This window comes from Salvelinus fontinalis, chromosome 34 (assembly GCF_029448725.1).
Source record: "Salvelinus fontinalis isolate EN_2023a chromosome 34, ASM2944872v1, whole genome shotgun sequence".
Taxonomy (NCBI): Eukaryota; Metazoa; Chordata; class Actinopteri; order Salmoniformes; family Salmonidae; genus Salvelinus; species Salvelinus fontinalis.
Genome location: NC_074698.1, coordinates 5,720,176 through 5,743,399, shown reverse-complemented (window position 1 = coordinate 5,743,399; position 23,224 = coordinate 5,720,176). Strand labels below are relative to the sequence as shown.

The following is a 23,224-nucleotide window of genomic DNA, read 5'->3' as shown; positions in this document are numbered from 1 at the left end:
AAAACTACCTAGATTTGAATTGATTTAAACCACAAAGCTACTGCAAAATATAGTTCAATTACTAGTCTTACTACATGTAGTTCACTACTCCCCAACACTGTTGAAGGTGAAAATGCTGTATGGAAAGTGATGAAAGTCTGGAACAATGAGGTGAGTTTCACCTCAATGAATATTCAATGCCTCTCTCTTCTCTCTAATTTACCTCCAATATATTTGTGCCCAAAGGGATGAGTGTATCGAAAAGAAAGTTCACTAAACAAAAGAAGCAAACCACCCCTTTTTGGGGGGGGGAGAGGAAAACACATCCTATATTAGCTTTGCTTGTCCTCCAACACCTGAATTCTGGTGGAATGTGACCCAAATAGACCTATCAGTTATGGTAGGCTACCAATAAAAATGTTTTTGGTCATAATGTCTCCACAATCCTAACCTTCAAAGAAAGAATGGTTGACTTTTAACAGTGGCTTAACTCTGAAACTCTCAGCTAAAATATATATATATATTATACCATGGGCCAAGATCAAAGTAAACCTCCAGAGCGGTCTAGGGAGTTTGAATTAGTACAGCTTTTAGCCCCCTGGCTGTGCAATATTCAGAGTTTTGACCTCATTCATACACAATTATTGATGTAGAAGCTTGAGTACCCCTAGGCTTCCCTCAGCTCCTCCCACCCGCACTCCTCTTACACCAGACCAGTAGGCTCCCTAACTCTCAGCTTTACTTGAAATCTTTCATATGGTCTGATTCCCCTCAATGTTTCTTCCACAAGTGTTTCATCTCAATGGCAAATGTCACCTTCAGGATGCTCTGAGAGAGTTTACACCTGGCTTTTGTAATAAATAGTCTGTGACAAATGACTGTGGAAAGCGCTACAAATACATTTAAATGGATACATTGTTCTCATCAATGCTTGTATGAAGAGAGTCATACCACATTGGTAAGAGAGTAGATAATGCCGCTGTGGCTATTTTCAAAGTGTACTCTGTATACCTACATTCGCCAAAAGATGTCATGACAGAAACATTGTAATTTGCTACGACATGGCAGAAAGTGAGATTCCACCCTATTGGTAATGTCAGCACCAGATTGGCATAGAAACAGACAGAGGGGCCCTGGCAAAGAGATGGCAGGCAAGTGCATTTCCTTTGTAGCCTATCCTGTACAATGTAGCTAACCCAAACAAGGGCTATAGTTAAGTATACAAGTACAGCATGCCTTGTCCGCTTTTTCAGATTTGAATCAATTGTGTTCACCTCGTTTTTGAAACACAAACCATATTTTCCACACGAAGAATCAAAATTGACCCCTGTTAATGTCTCTTGCCATCAAGCTGTCACTCATCTCTGTAGCTCCACAGCAAGAGGTCTTTCAGTCTCAGTACAGGCCCCAGCCATTATAAATGTGCCATTTTACCATCCATCAACATCCCCATTAAAATTCAACAGTGAAATGCAACTAATTCAATTTTCATGTGATGGCTGGACTCAAGTCATGTTAACTTGAGGGTCAACTGAAAAGGGAAAATAGTATCATTGAGTAGTCTGACTTGTAGAATTGTGGCTATCAGTTCGTAGATAGGTTGTCCCGTGTGGCTGTTGGTAGAGCACGGTGCTTGCAACTCCTAGGTTGTGGGTTTGATTCCCACGGAGGACCAGTATGAAAATGTACACACTCGATACTGTAAGTTGCTCTGGATAAGAGTGTCTGGTAAATGACAAATTTAAATAGTACATACAGTAGTTGATTTGAGAATGATTAAAATGTTTAATAGGCCTATATGGGAGAGGCAGTATCATGCAGTCAGTCTGAAGGCTTGGCACAATGGCGCCATCCAGTGGTATCCATTGAATTAACTTCAATCAACAACACGACAATCCTCGTTTTCATATACGTTGTTTAATATTCCTCTGTCTCAAGAAAATTTGCTCCACAAAGAAACATTTTTATATATTCAAACATCTATGAAACAAGCCCTCAGTGTTGGCAGGTCTAGTAATTTTAAATATTTTTTATTTAACCTTTATTTAAAATTAAACATTACAAACCAATTTATTCTTAAGGCAGAGAAAATGAAACATTTAAAATAACATTCTTACCAGCCATTTCTAAACAAATAACTTTTAATACAATTCAATTCAGTTTATACTGATTCAGTAAAGAAAAAGCCAATTTAAAGATACATCAATAACTTGCCCTTTTCCAGGCAGACTTACTATAACAGCTTGCAGCCACCTGCTGAATTATTTTCACAATCATATCTATCTATGTATGTATGTATGTATGTATGTATGTATGTATGTATGTATGTATGTATGTATGTATAACATGCATGTATTGTAGGTTTGTTAGGCTGCTTTTAAACTTCTTTTCTTCTGTCTTTTGACCAATCAAACATTTCTGCCGTGATTGGTCAAAAGACCAATTAGTGGAAAACGATCAGAATTGGGCTGCCTGTTTAAGCACAGCAGTTAAAGGAATTTTCTTTAGCCAAAAACACTTTGGATCAGCAGTATGTTCTGCAAACAGACAAATCAGATCCAGTTTAGTGGTAGAGTTGCCACACCAGTCCCTCCACTTTTACAAACGGACTCTGAGGAAATAAAAAGGAAAAAGCAAACTTCCAAACAACCATTTAAATTTCAAAAGCCAGAGCCTCTTTTTAAAATTTTATCCATCCATAACCATGTATACAGAAAACAGACTGGACGTCCCTGCAGACTTGTTCATTGTGACAGTATTCATTTGATAAGGTGGTAGTATTTATACGAATTTAAGCCACAGGCTTTAATATACATCTATCTATATACACTTACATTAGAAAGCTATCACCAAGCAGTAGCACTGTCAAGTACATCAGTTTCAAGCAAGGTTAAATGGTTCTCTGGTAATACAGTAATACATTTAAACAAAAAAACAGGACAATGTGGAAGGTATCAAGAGAAACGGAAAATAACAAGTTGTTGAAATTCTAGGGTACTAGCTATAGGTTAGCACCATCTGTATATAGGATTTATTCTTTATCTAAAAAGTGCGTTAACAAGACTTGAAACCATAAAATAAAAACTAAGACCTACGATGCCGTTGTGAGATGAAATGAGACACTACGCATTTGGACACTGAAGCAAAAATGTTGTATTTGTCTCTACTCCAGCATCTTGATGAGATTAAAATGTTTCATATGACTAAAGAATGTCACCTTTCATTTGAAGGAATTTTCATACAAATCTGTTATAACATTTAGAAATTAAAGCACTTTATGTATCTAGTCCCCCCCCATTTGATGGTGTCAAGTATTTGGACAAATTCACTTTGTGTATTTAAGTATTCAAGTGTAGTACTTGGTAATAATAATTCAAGAATGATTATCTGTAATCATGGTAGCATCCAAATTAATATAGATGTGTTAGGATACTTTGGACTAATTTAATTCAAGAGAATTTGTCCAAATCTTTATGACATCTTCAAAATGTTTAGACTAGATACATAGTGCTTTCATATCTAAAAAATACATATATTTATTAAAAGAACCTTAAATTAAACTAAAGGCGACATCCTGTACTGCCGCCCTCGTATGAAACATTGATCTCAAATCCAAAATGCTTGAGTAGAGACATTTAAAGTTTTGCTTCGCTGTCCAAATAAATACGTAGGGGAGTGTACATGTTAGCTAATAAAAAAATGGAGTAGGATTCCGGAAACACTGGAGTAGAATCTGTCTGGTGGGTGGGACGAACACAGCTCTAGCTAGCCCACATAAAATGACTACCTATCCCAGCTAGAACTCTCCATAATACTCGCATGACACATTTAACCCAGTCCTAAACATTTGTTCGAGCTTACAACCCCTTTTGTTTTGCATGAATATACCTACAGTTGAACGACAGATTGTTAGAAGAAGCAAATTCCTACGAATGTCATCATTGGTGTCAAGTAATGTTTGAGGAGTTGTTACCAGGGGCGTTCTTTAACGGTTTTATATGGTTACGTTTTATAGGGTTTTTAAGACAGCACTCCACTCAGAGGCAAAAAAAAACACTGGTAGGTGAACCAAAACAGCAAAAACCCTTCAGTATTGTGGGCGACCGACCAATGGTGCACCTGAACACAAGGCAGATAAAAACTCTATTCGTCATCTGCTCCACACGTGGTGCTGGTCCTCTATCGCAGACCCAGTCTTCCTGTCCCTCGCTCTCGTCCGACTGGCGTAGTCGTTCGGAACGTCGCGCTAGGATCTGACCGCCTGACTGGGCTTCCCACTCCGGTCCTGGAGAAAATAGCAAAAAAACGGGACAAATCAGCGAAACTGTTGTTCAGTCGCACAAGCGTTGGATTAGGCAGGAAGAGGGAGGCGAGAGAGACACCGACGCATATGGTTCAGCAATACAATTGAGCTCATTGGAAAAGTCAGGAGATTTTCACACAGCTCGGTGTTTGGCATTTGTTTGTTTGCAGGTTACCTCTGCACCAAAGCACATCTCTGCTGGGATTTTGAATCGCGTCTGTAGAGTGTGTCCACTCACATTTCAAAAAGAGACATCAGTTTGACGGCAGTATTATTGCCTGTATTATTGGTATTATTATTATTATTAGTATTATTGGAAGAGCTCTAGGTCATAACGACCTGGAGAGCAGAGATCTAAACACACATTCAGCTGCTTTACTCAGAGCCACTGGCCTTACTTCACACGTGTCCAAGGCAAAAACACCATTTGATTTAGACATGTAGCCTACGTTTGAACGGGAGCTAAAAAATTATTTAAAAAAAGAGGAACACAGACACCTTTAAGGCTATGTTATGGTTTGATCTACAGTTACACTTTCAACATCACCAACATTTAAAAAAAACATAACCTTCCCTTTTGTCCTACTCTCACAGCTGCTCATCCAGTTAGCACTGAGGCCGGTCTAAGTCTTGGTGTTTGATTAAGCGAGTGGGTGAGAGAGTGAAGACTTGCCCGGTTGTTGGGTCGCTGGGGTTTGTGGCTCACTCCGGGCCGTACCCTACCTCTGGTGGGGGAGGTTTGACGGTGACGGGCTGGGAGGAGCGCCGGGGAGGCGAAGGTTTGGGCTGGGCTTGCTGCTGCATCGGGTCGTAGTACGTCACCCCACCGTACACCTGCGACTGGCCGTACACCTGCGACTGGGCCTGAGGGGAGGTTACACGGTTTATGCATGAGTGTAAATACCAGTATGTTTGGCATGTGCTACACATTCCTAAAAGTTAAAGGTGGAGTCGAATACCCCTTATAAATCTGCACAGAATTGCAGAGCTGACAGAATATTGCAACAGTAATGTGGCACTGAATAGAATATATAGCAACATTTGACATGCAGATATGGTAGCTATGGTGTCGAGGGCAGAGGTCTCACCGGAGGGTTGTACATGGGGGGCAGGGTGGCTCCTGCCGGGTAGGGGTAGTTGGTGTTCCCAAAGGTCATGACACCTGGCGGAGGGTAGAATGGCGGGGCCAACAGCTGCTGTGGAGGAGGCTGTCCAGGGGACATGGAGACAGGGGGAGCAGCGTAGAGAGTCGGGTTGGGCATGGGGCCGCTCGACTGGTGGGGGTGTAGACCTGAGGGGAGACGGGAGGGGTTCATGGGTGTGACCAGACAGACCCATACAGTAGCCAACACCATACCAGCATTTCTGGTCAGGAGTAGAAGTGTGGCCGTTTAAATGAAATTGTAAACATTTTGAAAAAAATCCTTTAACCCGAAAAACATTTGCCCCCCAACAATTAAAATCACAGTGCAGTTAGTTATCACACAACTACCATTAAAAAAAAGGTCCCCAGTCATCATAAAAGGAGAAAAAAATTAACATACCCAACGCAACAATGCTGTGACTTTAAGAGATATGAGTCTTTCAAAATGATTAGCCATGAACATAAACCGCGCCGCACGTCATCATTGCTAACAGTAGGAAAAATGTCAGAGTGAGACAGGGAAGCGGCAGCAGCGAAGTCCTGTATGGCAATACTTAAGAGGTTAAATTAGGTAGTGAAATGCAAACTTTGCTAAAGTGGAATTGAGCTAGTGGCAGTACAGGTACAATGCTCAACCATCTGAAAGGGAGGCACCGCGAGACCCGAAACATTGCTGGCAGCAGCACAGGACCCCAACAAAAGGATCTTCACAAGAAAAGAAGTGCGATAAGGGATGGAGAAAATAACAGCGCTGATTAAAGAAACGATTGCAGTTAATATGCAGCCATTGTCAAATGGTAGAGGATGTCGGCTTCAATGCCCTGATGCTATATCTAGAACCAGACTACAAGAAAAACCGTGAAGGCCCGGAAGGAGAAATTGTACAATGATTGCTCTGCAAGTACACCACACGTGGCGTTAATAACAGATTGTTAGAAGTCTGAACACGCGGTCATACAGCATTGCCACGAGCCATCACATTGATGAGAAGCGGGACATTAAGTCCCATGTGCTGACCACCGAGCATAGAGGAGGCGGCACACAGGAGAGCCTACCATCATTGCTGAGTGGGTGGGGGACAGCAGTAAGGTGAGCGCCGTCTGGCAGCCATGACTGAGGTCGATTGAGCGCCATTGCCCCCTAGCGGTCATATGAATAACCATATCTGCATTGTGAATTCACATGTGATTTTATGAATTTTTCTTAACGTAAAAAAAAAAAAAAAAGTGGTTAAAGACATTTGTCACATCCCTAGTCTGGAGGCACTTGAGGAAACTTATGACGTGAAACACTTGTTTTAAAGCACTATACAAAGTAGTTATTCTTCTTAATTAAGCCAGTAAGAATAACAATTCATTTGAGAGTTTTATAAGAGAACTTAAGCAATACGATTACCGAGTTGATTGTGCAGAGGTGAGGTTCAAGAATGCTTGTCAGTGACTTTTTTTTTGCCAGACAAGTCTCCAGGCCGAGTTCATATCTAAGTTGAGGGTAACTGCTATCCACACCACGTTTTCCCTGGGTCCCCTGGCAGCAAGGTGACAGACACTAACCTGGGTGTCCTGGATGGCCTGGGTGGGGGAGGTGCATCTCAGGCTGGACCAGCATGCCCTGGGGTGGGAGAGGGGTGGGGCTGTCGCCGTGGGCATAGATTGGTCCTTGGTAAGACACTGCAGGAGGAGACAATATAGCATTTAGACTCACGTTTGCGCTCTACAGTCAGATATATTATTCTACAACTCCACGACCAAACCAAAAATATATGTGGACACCTGCTTGTCAAACATTCCTAAAATCATAGGCATTAATATGGAGTTGGTCCCCCTTTGCTGCTATGACAGCCTCCACTCTCCTGGAGTGTTGGAACATTGCTGCGGGGACTTGCTTCCATTCAGCCACAAGAGCATTAGTAAGGTCAGGCACTGATGTTGAGCGATTAGGCCTGGCTCACAGTCCAAACTTTCCAATTCATCCCAAAGGTGTTTGATGGGATTGAGGTCAAGGCTCTGTGCAGGCAAGTCAAGTTCTTCCACACCGATCTCGACAAACCATTTCTGTACGGACCTTGCCTTGTGCACGGGGGCACTGTCATGCTGAAACAGGAAAGGGCCTTCCCCAAACTGTTGCTGCAAAGTTGGAAGCACAGAATAATCTAGAATGTCATTGTATGCTGTAGCATGAAGTTATCCCTTCACTGGAACTAAGGGGCCAAGCCCGAATCATGAAAACAGCCCCATTATTCATCCTCCGCCAAACTTTACAGTTGGTACCATGCATTGGGGCAGGTAACGTTCTTCTGGCATCTGCCAAACCGAGATTCGCCTGTTGGACATTACTCCAGACAATGCGTTTCCACTGGTCCAATGGCGGCGAGCTTTACGCCAATCCAGGCGACGCTTGGCATCGCACATGGTGAACTTATATCTTTCTTGAAGCTCCTATGAAGCTCCCGACGAACAGTCCTTGTGCTGACGTTGCTTCCAGAGGCAGTTTGGAACTCGGTAGTGAGTGATGCAACCGAGGACCGACGATTTTTACCCGCTTCAGCACTCGGCGGTCCCATTCTTGTGTGGCCTACCGTCTCACGCCTGAGCCGTTGTTGCTCCTAGATGTTTTCACATCACAATAACAGCACGTACAGTTGACCGGGGCAGCTCTAGCAGGGCAGAAATTTGACAAACTGACTTGTTGGAAAGGTGGCATCGTATGATGGTGCCACATTGAAAGTCCCTGAGCTCTTCAGTCAGACCATTCTACCTGACAATGTTTGTCTATGGCGATTGCATGGCTGTGTGCTCAATGTAATATACCGGTCGACAACGGGAGTGGCTGTATAAGCCAAATCCACTATTTTGAAGGGGTGTCCACATACTTGTGTATCTGATGTGGCAATCATGTAATATTGTGTTAAACTTTAACAAAATAAGCTACATGTTTATGACAGCTCCACAGACAACCGTGTACCCTACCATTCTAACTAACCTCTCAAAACAGTAGACATTTTAAGACAGCTTTTTAATGCAGCTAAAACATGTGGTCTAGTACTGATTCTACCAGAGCCTGGCTCTGAGCCTATGGACAAAGTGTGTATTTTCAGTTGTATACTGCCTTCTGGTGGTAGTGTGTGTGGCACTGACTCACTGGGCTCATAGTAGTGGCCCTCCATGACCCCTATGTGCATAGGAGGAGCGGGCTCCGGGCTTGGCCTCTGGCGCTGGGACGAGTACCGCTTTGCCCGGTTACCAGCTCCCTGAGATGGAGAGAAAGAGGATGAGCGCTAACCGAACCAGTCAAAATGTCAGGTAAAAAACCACCAGATTTCCTCTTGAAGGCAACATATAAAAAAACGACAGAAACTCATCTTTGTACATAACCAAAACAAGTAGGCCAACTCACCAGCTCTTCTATGTTACTGTATTGTGGAGGTGCTCCACCCATGTGCATAGAGTTAGGGATGCCTGCAACGAGACGAAGCGTCGACAACACGCAAGCAAAACAAATCCAACTAACTGATCAACTGCTGCCGTTTAGTTAGTTACAGTGAGGAACACGTTACGTCTTATAAGCGTCATGTCAAAACAGCTACCAACGTGTAGTTCTAACTAGGGTTTCTGTCCTGACAAAATGTGTACTTGAGGCACTTTAAACCTTGGGTGACAAAAAGTACATTTTATTTCCAATGTATTGCATGATAAAAACCTCTCAGGCTCCAAACTACGTGCAAGGCTTACGAGAGAGACACTTCCATTCCCACACTACTGTCTGCCCACATTGCTCCACACTGACTGCAATGGCCTCATTATGTCAACCAGCCACACTGAACGGTCAGCGACTGACTGACCAACCAACTCAGTGCTGCACCAGGGAGCTGCTGCTTAGCTTCACCTGGGCTGCTGGTGCAGTGGTGACTGAGCTGCTTAGAACAGTGCTGCTGGAGCTCTGAGAGGGTGTGTGTCACTACATAATACTCAAAATAAGATAAGAAAAAAAGAGGGGTAAAGCGAGCGAGAAAGGAGAGAACAAAAGAGAAGGCTCACCCCTCATCTCAGTGCGTAGATACGAAGGTGGGTTCTGGGGCCAGTTCTGTCCGGCCAGGCTGAGTCTGGCCAGGTCCTGATCCAGCCCTGCGAGTACTGTCCCCTGGCTGCTGTCTCCAGCATCCCCCTGACTCTGACCGGGGCCCTGCCACGGCTCACTCTTCAGGGCCGAGGAAGACACGGTGGAGGCAGGCTCCTCAAGAGAGGCCTGTTTGCCCAGCTCAGTGGCCCGGGTGCGAGTCCTCCTGGCTAGGGAATACGACTTCTTCTCCACGGGGCGCTCTGGAGCCGGGGAGGCATCGCGGGTAACCGGGTTGTCCGCCGGAGGAGCAGATCCCCCTCGCTGCTGCTCCTGTCGTCGTGGCGGTGGCACAGAGTCCCTTTCTCGATCTCCCTTGCCACTGTAATGGCGATTGTAGTACACGGACTGTGATGTTGTCACTGTAGTTGTGTTGCGCTCATCATCCTCCTCACTGCGGACCTCTTCCACCACTACCGAAGGGCTGCGCTCCGTATGGGCCCCTCTGTTCCCCCGGCCCCTGGGGCCTCGTTCCCCATCCATGGGCGGTAAACTCCGGGTCTGGAGGGGCTCGGCGGGGTGGGCCTTGGGGCCTGGCCGTTGGGACTCCTGGTTTCTGTCATTCCTGTGCTGGGCCTGGGGGGGGCGGTTGCCCTGGAAGCCCCGGGGTGGGGGGTGGGAGGAGGGCCTGGGGGGGTTGTTGTTGCGCTGGGTGTTGGGGGCTGCTGAGGGGGGAGAACCAGACTGCTGCAGGGCCACGGCTGGGGGGGCGCTACGGCTGTTGGGGTTCCCTCCTTGCTGCCAGGAGGTATGGACGGGCCTCTCCCAGTCTCCATCCTGCCAGCGCTTGTCCCGGACTGGAGAGATGCTGTGTCTGCAGGGGGGGTGGGGAAAGAGGCGGCTAGTGTGAGGACAAGCTGCAAGTAGACCAGCAATGGGCAAACTATGGTATGTGAGCCAGATTATGTTTTTGTTTTTTTTTACATCCAAAACGAGATAGTAAGTATGTAGAAATTATAAAATGGGGACCTATATATTTTCAAAGAATTTTCCCTTTTCTGTCCTGCAAATAACTCTTCGCTAACTATTTTTACCTCAACGTGACCCTCATGCCCAAATTATTGCCACCCCTGTAGTTGACCATTGCGGTTTTTCGTGAGATGACATTGTAAGGGGATGACATTGTGCCTGTTAATATAAATTGGCGCGATAGACAGTACTGGTGGCTAGTGTTACAGGCTTTCAGGGACATGGGGATTTGAACACTGGGTTAATAGAGTCGAGGGGTAAGTAGTACCTGGGCTTGCGCGGTCTATAGGACCGCTCATTGGAGACACCTCCGTTGCGGATGTCGTAGCCATAGATTGCAACCAGCTCCTCACGTGACTTGGGCGCCTGCTCCTCCTCCCTGAACCTATCGTGTTCCCAGCAACCCTCATCCTTCCACAGCTTCCTGTTACGACCCTTAGGCCTGGAGGACAGGAAAGAAGCCACAAATATATCAATAAACAGGTTTACCAATGAAACAACATCCGTCTATTACTTGGGGATATAAACTGCCGAGGGCCCAAAAAAGGTGAAACTTTTTTGTTGTTGCACTGAAACATGTTAAAAATCCCTGCTAGCGGGAAATGCAGGTTAACCTAAATATTGCACTTGGGAGACAAAAACTACTTAAAGTAGAACACATGACAAACAGGCATTCTGTGTTTGCTCTATTATAGTGGCCACTATAGACCACATCAATCAGGTGCACAAGGCTTGGTGTGCAAAAATAACTCAATAATGAACTTAGTATCAAATGAAACCCCCCCCCCCACTCACATGTGTTACTGTTAAGATCAACACATCAAAAGCAACATCTTTGGGCTACAATTCACATTGTACACTTTCTGCTTGTGGACATCTGTTCTACAATGTGCCAGCAGAGCATAATACCCTTGGTTGGCATAATTTATCTCTTTCAGGCGGAGAGTACACCTGGTATACACCTTTTTATCCACTGTATTGAAAAAAAGTGAGGAGGCAAAGTGTGTGGTGTTCCTTTCATCATGGTGGCATCCAGTTAAGACAGGCCCAGCTCCACTTGATCCCTGAATCGACTTGTTTAACAAACACCACCTAATTTTCTCATTCTGAAAATTAACCACATACTTTAGAGGGGGGGGAAATCAGTTCACAGATAGTTTGTTCTTTCGTTAGCTAGTTAACATTTTAGATTGTTGCTTACTCAAACCTGGCAAACGCGTTATAACTTGAGGAACGGCAAGGAGTGGTATACCAGTTAATACTATAGCGAATTGGTTAGGTTACCAACGTTAGCTCATCTGATGTTGTAACGTTAGCTAGCTAACTTCATTAGCCAGCTAATTGTCACACCATAAACCATTATTTGATCAGTTAAGTCGGCTAATGTTGCTCAACATTTCTCTGGCTAGATAACGGAGAATTCGATCCAGTTAGCAAGATACTTAACAATGCTAACAATACTTGTTCCACCACACTTTATCCCTCACCTCAAACTTTACCAATGCCAGTTGTTTTTCGGTTACAGCTCATGAAGTATGCTTCATCCCCTTCTCACCCCCGTCTCAGTGGTCAGGCTTCTCACCTACCTCTTCATTATCATTCAGTGAACGTGCTGCTGTAACTGGCAAGCTGCCTTACCACTCTCTGCTGTCTTTCCAGAGCGCGCGCTGATGCTGTAACTTGCAAATTGATTCTCTTCTCTCTTCAGTCGCGTGCTGCATTCTGTTTTGTGAACGATAGGCTGAGCCTTGGGTACAGCCAGTATAGCTCCAAACGCCATTCACTCGTTCGCTGACAGCCAGTAGTGATCCAAAGCCTCCGCCCCTATCCCCAAACTTTTCTCGTCGGATCTACACAAATCACGTAGGTCACCTATTGTGGATTCAAAATGGCGAAATTCACCGAAAGGTGGCTAGTTTGCATCCCTGATTACTAGGAGTTATTCCTCCTTTCTGTGTAGTTGGTCACGTTTGGCTAGTTCCAGTTGAACGAAAAACATTTAAGGGATAAAAGGGTAAATGTTCCCCCTTACCGTTCCTCCTCCTGTGCATTTCCTCTGACGTCATGCTCAAAGAACATTCCCTTACGGGGGATATAGGCTGGGTTATTACGATCCAGGTCATCATCCAGCTTCTGGCCTGGTTTAGCACCTTTATTCTCAGAGTCTTCTGTGCTTTCCTAGTTACACAGAGTAGAATTACTCAAAATGATTGACCAACAGGCCTATATTTGTATGTGATTCCTCAACTCCATTTTCTTTTCAATTAACCATCTTACCTGTCCATCCCCGCTTTGACGCTCCCCTGCCAGATTGCCTTTGTCTTCACACTTCCCTTCTTTCCTCATATCTTTCTCCCCCTCCTCATCCTTTCCCCCTCCTTCCTGCAGCTCCCCCTCTGCAGCAGGGGTGTCGGAAGCAGGAGTGGGTTTGGGCCCAGCAGCCGGTGGCGGGACCTCTTCCTCCTCCTCTTCCTCACCTCCCTGAGAGAGAAAATACAAGACTTGAGTTAGTTTGCTCCATGTGTATCATTATCAAGATACTGTCAGAGAGTGCAATGCAAATATCCTTAGAGTCCTACTTATTGCAGTTAAAACCGTCCATGCATAGTGGACAAATTAAACTTCACATCAGAACCACAGTTAAGACCTCATTAAGAGGATTCCTGTACCATCATGGACATTGCAGTGCACGAGTACATCAATTGGACATGTTTTTATTTTATTTGTCTGTATCCTGCAAATAGGGGCTGCTACAATGCAGAAGGTCTGTGTTCTGAAATACCGGTAGCTGTATCAATGGTTGAAACCTGCTCATCTCTTCAGTCCCTCCAGGATTTCGCTGCGGCAATTCCGACATTTTGCATGGCAATATGCAATGATTTTGTCCAATTTCTTACAAAAATGCACTGACGAGGGAAAAAGCGTGTGATGTGTGCTTAATTGAACAATATCATGCAGTAAATGTGCAGTGGGTTTGAAATTGTGAGCCCTCTTTTGTTGTTGTGGTGATCAGTCAGTTGTATTTGATAATTTGACTGTTTTATGAGGTAATAGTGCAGGATTGGTCAAATTTGCAAGCCCTCAGATAATATACCGGGAATTGTTGATTTAGCAAAAAAAAAAATGAGGTCGCAGAATAGAAAAATCCTGGAGGGACTCTCGTTTCATGGTGATACACAAAACAAATACTTTGGAAGTTAGATGCATCATGATCTTTCCAATCTATTTGTTGGGCTATTCTGTTGGGAGAATGAGGAACCTTGTGGTAGGCTCATGAAGCCTGCATTACTGAAATTCAAACAACCTGGTTAGTCATATACTATGTTGCCCAAGTGTCAATGCAAATAAAAAACAAAAATTACACCCCACAGCATAACTCTGTTCAGCAGTGGCAACTTACCTCTGAATGGGAGCCATTCTCCTCAGGATCTGCGCTTTCATAGTCAGAAAGGACAGCTGCAAAAACAAACATCAACTGTTTAACTGTGGTGTGATCAAGGTGGGAAATGCATCAGAAGTGTGCATCATTCTAGATAGGCCATTGGATAGCATCAACAAACACTTACTCACCTTCTCCTACACCATCTTCACTTTCCTGTTAAGAAAGGATAACACTAGTCAAACAATGTGACTGAACCGACAACAAATAGCAACAGTATGTAGCCTACACACCACTGTCAAGCAAACATGACACCAACTCTTAGCGGGGGGGGGGGGGGGCATCTGTGTCACTTTGAATGTACCCTCTTAATGACCAGGCCATTCAGGGTGAATCAAATGATTTTGAAAAGAAAATTAAGGGAATTAACTGGAATGATCTCATCGTATACAGATGTGGAAGCTGACAGGTTTTTCTATCCACAATCCGGACTGACTACAATAAATGGCTTCCTAAACAAAATCGAATCCAAACCTGGCCAAAAGAGCACTTCCTTGGCTAAATGTGGAAACTGATGAAAGAACGAGAGCATGACAGACATAGGTTTACCATGTATAGAAATAAGTTGATGAAGGAAATCACAGGCCAAGGCTCCTTGTAGTTTTTGTGGAAGGTAGAGCCCAGCCCACACACATCTTGGCTTTAGTTCTTTAGTGAGCTAATCACCTTGTTCACCTCTGACTCAGAAACCTCCCTTATGATGAAGACAGGTTGAGTGTCCTTCACTAGCGCTGAGCCCAAGAAACCAGCGGAGGGGTTCTGTGTCAGTACCTTGACACTCAAAGTAGAAATTGATGGCTGTTGCTATTTCTAATGCATCCTGTGTTAGACTGTCATTCACATAAATGTCTAGTTTTTTTGCAGTGGTATTATGGTCTTTCCCTGTTAACTTTTTTTAGATTCTCCCAGATCAATTTACAATTTCCCTGTGCTTCAACAATTATGTTGATTAAAAAAAAGTTTGAGTCGCTCATTGGCCCCATTACTAAGGTCACCAACACATCTATTGGTCATGGGGTGTTTCCAAGGGTCTGGAAGTTGGCCATAATAACATCCATCTTTAAATCAGGTGACCCTGCTGAAGTGAGTAACAGGCCCATTAGTAAACTACCTGTGGTGTCGAAGGTTGCTGACAAGTGTGTAGCAGAGCAACTGATTGTCAACCTCAACAACTTGACTTCAGAGCAAAACACGCCACAGAAAGGGACAACTGCTTTCTCCTGGAAAATTTGAAGTCCAAGATGGACAAAAGGGGAGTTGTTGGGGCTGTATTTCTAGACCTAAGGAAAGATTTTGATACTGTTAACCATGAGGTTCTCATCACAACTGTCAGAGTGAGCAATGAGCTGTCTGTCGCCCACTCTCAGCTATGATGTGGGCGTGCCCCTAGGATCAGTACTGTTCAGCCTGTCTTCTGTCTGTACTGGGTCTGAAGTTCAAATGTTTACAAATTATAGTGATATAGGTACATGCAAAGAGCAAACAAGCTGCACAAGAACTCACTACTGTAATGGTCCAGGTTACAAAGTGGCTCATGTTTGCATCTCTAAGTTAAAAAAAATAAATAACACAGTCTGCATGTTCTTCACAGAGGGCAACTGATGATACTGAGCCAGATGTCTATGTCAGGTGGTATTCGATTTTAAGTACCGTGGCATCATACTTGAGTCCAAACTCTCGTAAAGAGCAGGTGAAAAAGGTACCCCAAAAAAACTAATTCAACCTAGCTCATTTCCGATTTATACGAAATTGTTTGACTAGGAAGTAGTAAAACTAAGTCAAATCTATGATACACATCTTAACATACTACTTGATTAGTTGGGCCCAAGCTTGCTGTACAACATTAAAACCCATTCAGCCTTTCTACAAACAGGCTCTCAAAGTGCTTGATAGAAAGCCTAATAGCCATCATCACTGTTACATCCTCAGAAAGCATGAGCTCCTGAGTTGGAAAAATCTTACGCAATAGACTGACGCTTGTCTTGTATTCAATATCCTAAATGGTCTGGCTGCCCTCCACTTAGTACTTTTGTTAAACAGAAAACCCAAACCCATGGCAGCAGATCCACAAGGTCTGCCACGAGGTGACTTCAGTTCCCTTAAGGAAAAGCACATTTGATCAATCTGCTTTCTCTGTGAGAGCTTCCGGAACACAATGCCACCAGACACACAACTGCACTACCTATCGCACCTCAACAAACCATGAAAACATGGCTAAAGGCCAATCAGACTTGTGAACATAAACCTTAGTTGTATATTGCCACTTTCCATGCTATAGCTTGTGAGGTGTGGAAACACTGTTGCTTTTATGTATTTAGTTGCTTTTTGTGCTATTGCTCAGTCTGCGTGCTACGTGTTGCTTGTCCTATGTTGCTCTGCAAGTGCTCACTGCTAATTGATTGTCTGTATTGTTGTTGTAATTGTTTTTAATAACCTGCCCTGGGACTGCGGTTGAAAATTAGCTAGCTGACTAAAACCTGCTCTTTTACTGAATCGTTGATGAATGTGCACTGTCCAAGTAAAATAAAATCAAACAACCATTCATTGTGCCAAACATGGATTCCTCACATCACTAGGGATTTCGATAAATAACAACAAGCTTTGGCGTAGTGGTGGCCATTCGTAACAAGAGGGTGAAGTCTAGATCTTCACTGATTACTGGTAAAGAAAATGACTTTAGATGAGGCGTGATTGGTTGAGGCATATATTGTAACTAGTTAACGACGTACATTTTTGGTCACATTTTTGCAGCCAGTGGTGAAATAACTCAACAATATCATAACTCCCTTTGAATTTAACATTAGCATAGCTACTACTAACGTTTAGCTAGTACAGCAGTTGGCAAGTTACTGACAGCTAACGTACACCAACGTTAGCTAATTTATAAGCTTAACTACAAACACTGATAGTACAGTAACGTTAATTAGCTCAATTAAAAGCTTCCCTATAGATAACAATTAGGTAACGCGTTACCATCGTGGTAAACATTCTAAGCTAAAATTACAAAACAAAGTTAGCTAGCTCAAACGAACTGTCTTGCCTAACGTTAGTTTACGGTTTGGCGCTGCAGACGGTTCCCGGCCGAACATTAGCTAGTTTGTTGATTTGAGAAACATTAGCTGGACGTGGCAAACTCAAAACATGGGGATATGACTTGGCCTAAGCACTGGACAACTATCCGCCCGACACCGTTCCATTCCCATAGCCGGCTGACTTGTTGACCCAGCCATGAATTAGTAGTGAGCAAGTTAACGTTAGCCGAGTTAGCTAGTTATCCAACTAATCAAGTCCTATTAATTGATCGGCTTCGCGTCTCGAGAGTAAGACTCACACACTCGGATTCATCGTTTTTCGGCACCACACGAACTGCTGGTGCCTCTACTGGTTCAGGGTCCCGTACTCGGGGCTTTGTCGTTGGCGAAAGGGACTTTCCACTTTCTGATCCCGAACCAGATTCATCGTCCTCCTCGCTGTCCTGGGATGCGCGCCTCCTTCGACGTCGCCGGTCCGCCATCTTAGGAATCAGATAAAGGAAACCGGAAGAACGCCAGGAATTGTGGGTGAATGTTAGTTACGCAATTCCGCCCTAGCCTACTCGATCTTTTTTTATCAAGGCATTTCAATCTTTCTGCCAAGTTATCTTTTCCAATTAGCAAGTGTCGTTAATTGGTTGAATAATTTTTAAATGATTAAGTCAGTATGATGTCATCCTGAAATCTCCTCAGAGTTGAATGAATATGAATTATTAACCAGACAATATATTGATAAAGATTCACTTTTTTTCACATACCTAATTCTTCCCCAATTTCCATTATGTTCCAGTGCTTTCAAGGTCATTTTATATCCTGCACCTATCAAATCAGGCACAGACACAATTCAAAAGAAAACCAAGTCGTGTTCATGAAGCTTTTTTTTTCTAATTACAACATCTTGTTTGAAACACAAACCATAAGTGCTGCTGAAGCGCTTTCAAATCATCTCACTCTCCTAATGTCCAATGTTTTTTTCACCCTTTTATCTCCAACAGGAGATCTCCTTTCTATAGGACGCAACAGCAATCACATACAGATGGGAGTCAGAGCCATTCTGCGCTGTTTAAATATGAGGCATGTCAATGTGAATGACAACGTCAACAGTCTGTAAAGTTCTTTAGCGTGGGAATTTTTGGGGTGAAGTTGCAAAGAGGAAAACTGTCCTCAAATTAACCCAGTGGGAATCTAGAGACACATCTCTGCTCTTCCTGGATAGTCCACACCACCCTCAATCTTCTTCCAAACAAGCCCTACTATAGGATCTGTTCTGCAGTCCAGCAACCATGTCCAAACTGTGGCACAGTGCATCCTTTGATTTTAGGGGATTGTGGCATGCAATTCCCCCATCTCCTATGTGTGTTCCTCTCCCAAATAACAAGGCAGACGTTTACACAGCGGAGTCCTGCCTGGCACCAACCCAGCCAGTGTCTCCTCTCTTGGACTCAGGTGGAAAGGACAGATTTATTTACGGCAGGTCCGGTGGGGGGTATGCTTTTTGGGCACCTCTACTCGACAGCGGCTCCGCTCATCCAGCCAGGGCAGGTCAAAGATCCTTCAAGGGTGAATAGAGAAACACAGGGGTTTAGGTTGAGAAGCAAGGACTCGGATTTTATTCAAGTGATGTTTAGCTTGATGTTATTCAAGAACCAGTGCGTATGACTCAACTCACCGTCTTGACAGCTTTGGCAGAGGTCGGCCAAACACCACCACTGGAAGGTGGGGGGTGATCATGAGGTACTCCACTGAGGAGAGAGAAACAACACTTTCATAAGCATTGAGTACAAGACCCTGCCCAGTATTTCTACTGACTACATTTCATCTCAACAAACATTCCTTATGGGATAGTTGTTTTTTGGCAATATCTAAAAAAAAATATTTAATTTAATTGGTCACATACACATATTTGCCAGATGTTATTGCGGGTGTAGTTAAATGCTTGTAATCCTAGCTCCAACAGTGCAGTAGTATCTAACAATTCAGTGTATAGGTGCTTACCATCCTCAGCTTCTGGGTAGAAGGAGAACACTTCTGGCTCACTCTCTTGTATACCATTCCTCTTGTTCATGCGCTGCTGCAGTCGCTGGAACATCCGCTGCTCACGGATCCGCTGGATGTCCCATCTATGGGAGGTGAATGAAGGAGAGTGAAGAACACAGTGACGGAAGGTCAAAATAAGGGACACACAAAAGGAGAAAGGCACATAATGTGGCCAGAGAAACAGACCAACTCATAGCAAGAGTTGGTCAGACATGCAAACAAAGCAGAGGGAAAACTCCAGCCCTCCCTTACCTCTTCCTTCTCTTCTCATCCAGTTCATGCTTCGAGTGGCGCTTCAGGAAGACATTGTCATCCAGATTCTGGAAGAGAAAACAGTTGGACTTTAGACCTCCTGACCAGGGGTCCAATCTGGACTTCCACCAGCCTAGGGCTTCACAGCAAAAGACAAGTAGCCACCTCAGGGATATCAGATGCCTCCTCCTCTCCTAGGGGCTCCATAAGGTTTTCCTTCCATGAGGGAACTGTGTACAAGAGGGAGAAGGTCATTCCACCACCCATGGAATGTTACAAATCCTGTTTAGCACATTTTCCAAAAGATACAGCAACAAAAAGCAATAATGTGGCCTATTCCTACATACTTAGGCCCAAGTCACAGCCTTCTTATGCGTTGTTCTATGCACTGCTTCCAATACAACCATTTCATAACAATTTGTAACACTCACTGGCCACAGGCTCCTCCTTCTTGGGTGAGGGCTCTCGCGAAGTTGGTGACGGGGGAGGCACATGCCAGCGACACAGGTATATGTCTGTGGTGGACAGGTAGTCCAGTTCCTCAGTGGCAGCCGAGCTGGTTCCAGGAGACTCATCAGAGAACTCTCCTCCGTCCAGTGGCTCCTCTTTGGGGAGAAGCGCCTCGTTGTGTGGGGACTGGGAAGACTTGGCTTGGGCACGTCGTTTGGCTGCCCTGGGGTCCTGGAAGAGGAAACGCCTATTGGCAAGAACATAACCTTTAGAGGAATTGCGTGAGGGACAATAAGGGCTTTTTACATGCATCTACAGTACATATATATATATATCCATGTATGCATCTAGGAAGTATGTCATATCATGGAGTCTAAAAAAATAATAAAAAACATTGCTACCTCTACCTGAATGTGGAGCCCTACCGTTTGTGGCCCTTGCCTCCTCTGCCAAAATTCAGTGTTCGGGGTGTATGGCTGCTGCGGCCCTCAGACAGCCCCTGCCCCTCTGGTGTCCCTGGCATTGCTGCCTGGTCTTGTTGCCGGCTAGGGATGTGGGTGGGGTGCTGGTCAAACCCATCCTTCTTACCTAGCTGCAGACGGCGCTCCATGCGCTCGATCCGCGCCATGAGCTGCAGTAGTGAAAAAACACGTCACGTCAGTGGGGCTAAAGTGAGGTTTATACCTCCTTATGATTTGGCATTTAAATAGTTTGTCTTGAAGGGTAGCCTATTCTCTTCAACACTTGTGACATTTCCAGTCCATAAGAGTACAACAAAAAGATATTGAATGTGTTTGAGGCTGATTTAGTTGACTTCAATTACATCACACTTCATTGAAACAATGATCTCATAATAGTGCTGCACTGCTATTACATCACAATACCACTGGTGGCATTGTGGAGCTGGCCTAGGTTGGAGGGAAAATATCTGCTGCTGATTATTCTGGAAAAATGTTCACAAAATATGCTGACCAGTTTTGACAATTGAAATGTTATACATTTGTGTTTGGAGTGTTTGCTAGCATACCATTTCCTTCTCAGCTTTGAGGTCATCTATCTCCTTACTCTTGGACTGGAGCTGCTGTTGCTGTTGTTCAATGAGTTCCAGTTGGAGGAGGAGGATCTGGCGTATGCAGCTGGTCTGTGTAGGGGAGTGACCAGGCCCTTTCCTAATATTCCCTCTTTTGCAGTCTGGGCTGTGTTCTGATGACTGTGCCCCCATGACTGCTGCCGTAGCAGTCCCTCTGACCTCCCTGCCACCCACTACATCGTCCCGGGGCTGTTTGATAGTGTTGTGCACTCCAAGGTCCGTCTTGCCCATATTGCTGTTTGTCTGTCCTAGTAGTGTCTTGCTCTTGACTTGTGTGGTGCCTTCGCCCCCCATCGGTTTGCCCTGGGGAGTTTGGGCTCCAAAGCTCACCCAGTTCTCCTCTTGCCCCGACCCAAGTCCAAGGTTCTGTCCAGATCCAGGCCTGCAGGTAATCGGTCCCTGTCCTGGCACCACCTTGGCTTTCCCCTGAAGCTGCTGGCCGCTGCTGTTGTGGATACTGCCCAGCACGTTGGGGACTCCGATGACATATTCACTTGGCTCCCTCCTCAGGCCGCAGAAGGAATCAGGTGTTCCTCCCGCTGGAGCTTTGACCAAATCAATCTTCCCTACTGTGTCCAGCTTATATCCTCCACTTGTGAACACAGTGGATGTCATTGTTGTGGCAATCCTACAACCAGAACCCTTGCCAACCAACGCCCACCAATGTCCTCCTGACAGGGGCGTTGGTGGCACAAAGAGCTTGATCTCACACCGTGGATGCCGGTTCTCCTCAGCAGTGGGCTGTCTAGATGTCCATGCAAGCCTGAAATACAAGGGAGGGATGTCATATGGGCACACAGTTAATTCAACATAACCTTATGTCTATCAGGTATAAACGAACTCAAATCAAATGTTGAAACAGACAGGAATCAGCCACCTTCTACCAAGTTGGCCCCCTCTCTTACAGCAGATATCGCCCAACCAGAAAGCGACTTCGCTAGTGACGTTAGTGTTCTCAATCTCTGGTAGCTACTAACTACAATTTCCCCTCACACATTTCTATACGTCCATGAATAATCTGTATGATATTGACACATGAACCAACAAGCTGACACAATAACAAAAATCGAGCTACCCAGGGAGATTAGCTGACATGCTTCTCAACAACACATGTGTATGCCTAACAGACGAGGTAGTTAACTAACGTTACCCTAATACAATCATTAAATAGTTGAGTTTAGTCGGCTAACGTTACCTAATGATGTGTATAACTGACCTAGCCGGTGTTTGAAAGAAAACGGGTGAGTGGAGAATACATTTTGAAGCAACTGCCAATTGCTTGGTTACAAGGGAAACAGTCCTAGAATAACAAACGTTACAGATGAGCTGCAGTCGCTTAGTTGGCTAGCTACGTTAGCTGGTTAGCCAAGTCCTCCATTTTAGGTCCGCAGGAAAGAGCAAAACAATGACAGCCACTTTGCCTTCAACCAACCCGGTCTCATTTGACGCCATTTTAACTTTAAACGCTTTCCAAAGTTACGTTTTTCTCTTGAACGTTATAACATATTGTGCTTTACACTTATGACTAAAGGCCACCTGTCTATTTGATATTCTCTGTACTCATTGGAACTCACCTACCGCCTTGATGCCCACCTTCTCAGGTCGTTTAAAAATAATGATACTGCGCATGCGTTCCCCGTATGCTCGCCTCTGATTGGTCAATTAGCGAGCGGTTGCACTTGAGCTCAAAGGATTTCTGAAGGATAAAAATGCCAAGACAAATGCATATTCCTACCTAATTTTAATGATTGTTACTATTTGTTGTAGTTCATATTTTTTGTGCAACCATGATGAAATTATTATTTCTCTATTCACAAGCGGATTAGGTGAAACCAATTGGCAACTGGCTCAGTCACCACCAAAAAATTTTTTTTAAGTACTGTGGAATGGATACAGCATTATGGCATTTCATCTGCTTGCTTGATATTAGGTTGGGATCTTCTCTATTTGGGGAGAGGACAATTTTGGGCTCCCAAATTCCCTATCTTGTAAGGGAGTTATGTTGAAGATTCGTTGAAGATAAACCATTACATGTTACTATTTTTCTTATAAATAAGTTAATATCTCTCAACACTAGAGACCACAGGCTGCTACGTTGGTGTCACTGTGGATCAATGCCGCTCTTTTACCACTAGAGGGCACACTTTCCTAACTGAAACGGGTGTCAGTCCCACCCATCATTGTTTGTAAAGTAACATTCAGTTGCAACACCTGTTTATAGTGAACTGTTTTTCATAAGCATGCATGGACAGGCCACCTTCAACGGCAAAAAAAAACAATCACCTAATAACATATGAATACAAAGAAACATTCAAAAATAAAAAGTTATGCCTCGTGCTAGGTCGTTTTTTCCCCCGAATAGGCTATAGCCTAATTCTATAATATGGAGATATATTCTTCCCTCACATGTCTC

The 23,224-nt window shown here is 44.3% G+C and overlaps 2 protein-coding genes across 6 annotated transcripts; both read right to left on the bottom strand.

Moving 5' to 3' along the window:
* Positions 1-1,880: 1,880 nt before the first annotated feature.
* Positions 1,881-17,510, bottom strand: LOC129832922 (protein CASC3-like). Of its 2 annotated transcripts, none has more exons than XM_055897049.1 (13): positions 17,282-17,510; positions 14,082-14,106; positions 13,912-13,967; positions 12,789-12,992; positions 12,544-12,689; positions 10,780-10,953; positions 9,464-10,356; positions 8,823-8,884; positions 8,568-8,676; positions 6,980-7,096; positions 5,371-5,573; positions 5,006-5,146; positions 1,881-4,264 (listed from the first exon to the last, which is right to left on the bottom strand). In XM_055897049.1, exons 1-13 carry the CDS (start codon positions 17,462-17,464, stop codon positions 4,226-4,228), a joined length of 2,352 nt encoding a protein of 783 aa, XP_055753024.1. In that variant the 5' UTR covers positions 17,465-17,510; the 3' UTR covers positions 1,881-4,225. The 2 variants fall into 2 exon arrangements, with proteins under 2 accessions (XP_055753024.1, XP_055753026.1); XM_055897051.1 differs by having other exon boundaries at positions 4,956-5,146; positions 17,282-17,508.
* A 315-nt stretch (positions 17,511-17,825) lies between these two features.
* On the bottom strand, positions 17,826-22,480 carry LOC129832923 (male-specific lethal 1-like 1). 4 transcript variants are annotated; one of them, XM_055897052.1, is made up of 9 exons: positions 22,386-22,480; positions 20,749-21,574; positions 20,147-20,352; positions 19,703-19,968; positions 19,437-19,501; positions 19,272-19,339; positions 18,978-19,102; positions 18,652-18,724; positions 17,826-18,534 (listed from the first exon to the last, which is right to left on the bottom strand). In XM_055897052.1, the coding sequence occupies exons 2-9, from the start codon at positions 21,424-21,426 to the stop codon at positions 18,444-18,446; spliced, it is 1,572 nt and encodes a 523-aa protein (XP_055753027.1). In that variant the 5' UTR covers positions 21,427-21,574; positions 22,386-22,480; the 3' UTR covers positions 17,826-18,443. The 4 variants fall into 4 exon arrangements, with proteins under 4 accessions (XP_055753027.1, XP_055753028.1, XP_055753029.1 ...); XM_055897053.1 differs by having other exon boundaries at positions 22,390-22,462; XM_055897054.1 differs by lacking the exon at positions 22,386-22,480 and adding an exon at positions 22,007-22,368.
* Between the last annotated feature and the right edge of the window lie 744 nt (positions 22,481-23,224).

Coding starts and splice junctions, on each gene's coding strand:
- LOC129832922 (XM_055897049.1), bottom strand. CDS start 17,464: ATGGCGGACCGGCGACGTCGAAGGAGGCGCGCATCCCAGGACAGCGAG. Junction 13,968..14,081: donor TGAAGATGGTGTAGGAGAAG/GTGAGTAAGTGT, acceptor TTGTTTTTGCAG/CTGTCCTTTCTGACTATGAA. Junction 8,885..9,463: donor TCTACGCACTGAGATGAGGG/GTGAGCCTTCTC, acceptor GTCTCGTTGCAG/GCATCCCTAACTCTATGCAC.
- LOC129832923 (XM_055897052.1), bottom strand. CDS start 21,426: ATGACATCCACTGTGTTCACAAGTGGAGGATATAAGCTGGACACAGTA. Junction 19,969..20,146: donor GGAGGCAAGGGCCACAAACG/GTAGGGCTCCAC, acceptor TCTTGCCAATAG/GCGTTTCCTCTTCCAGGACC. Junction 19,502..19,702: donor GAAGGAGGAGCCTGTGGCCA/GTGAGTGTTACA, acceptor TCTTGTACACAG/TTCCCTCATGGAAGGAAAAC.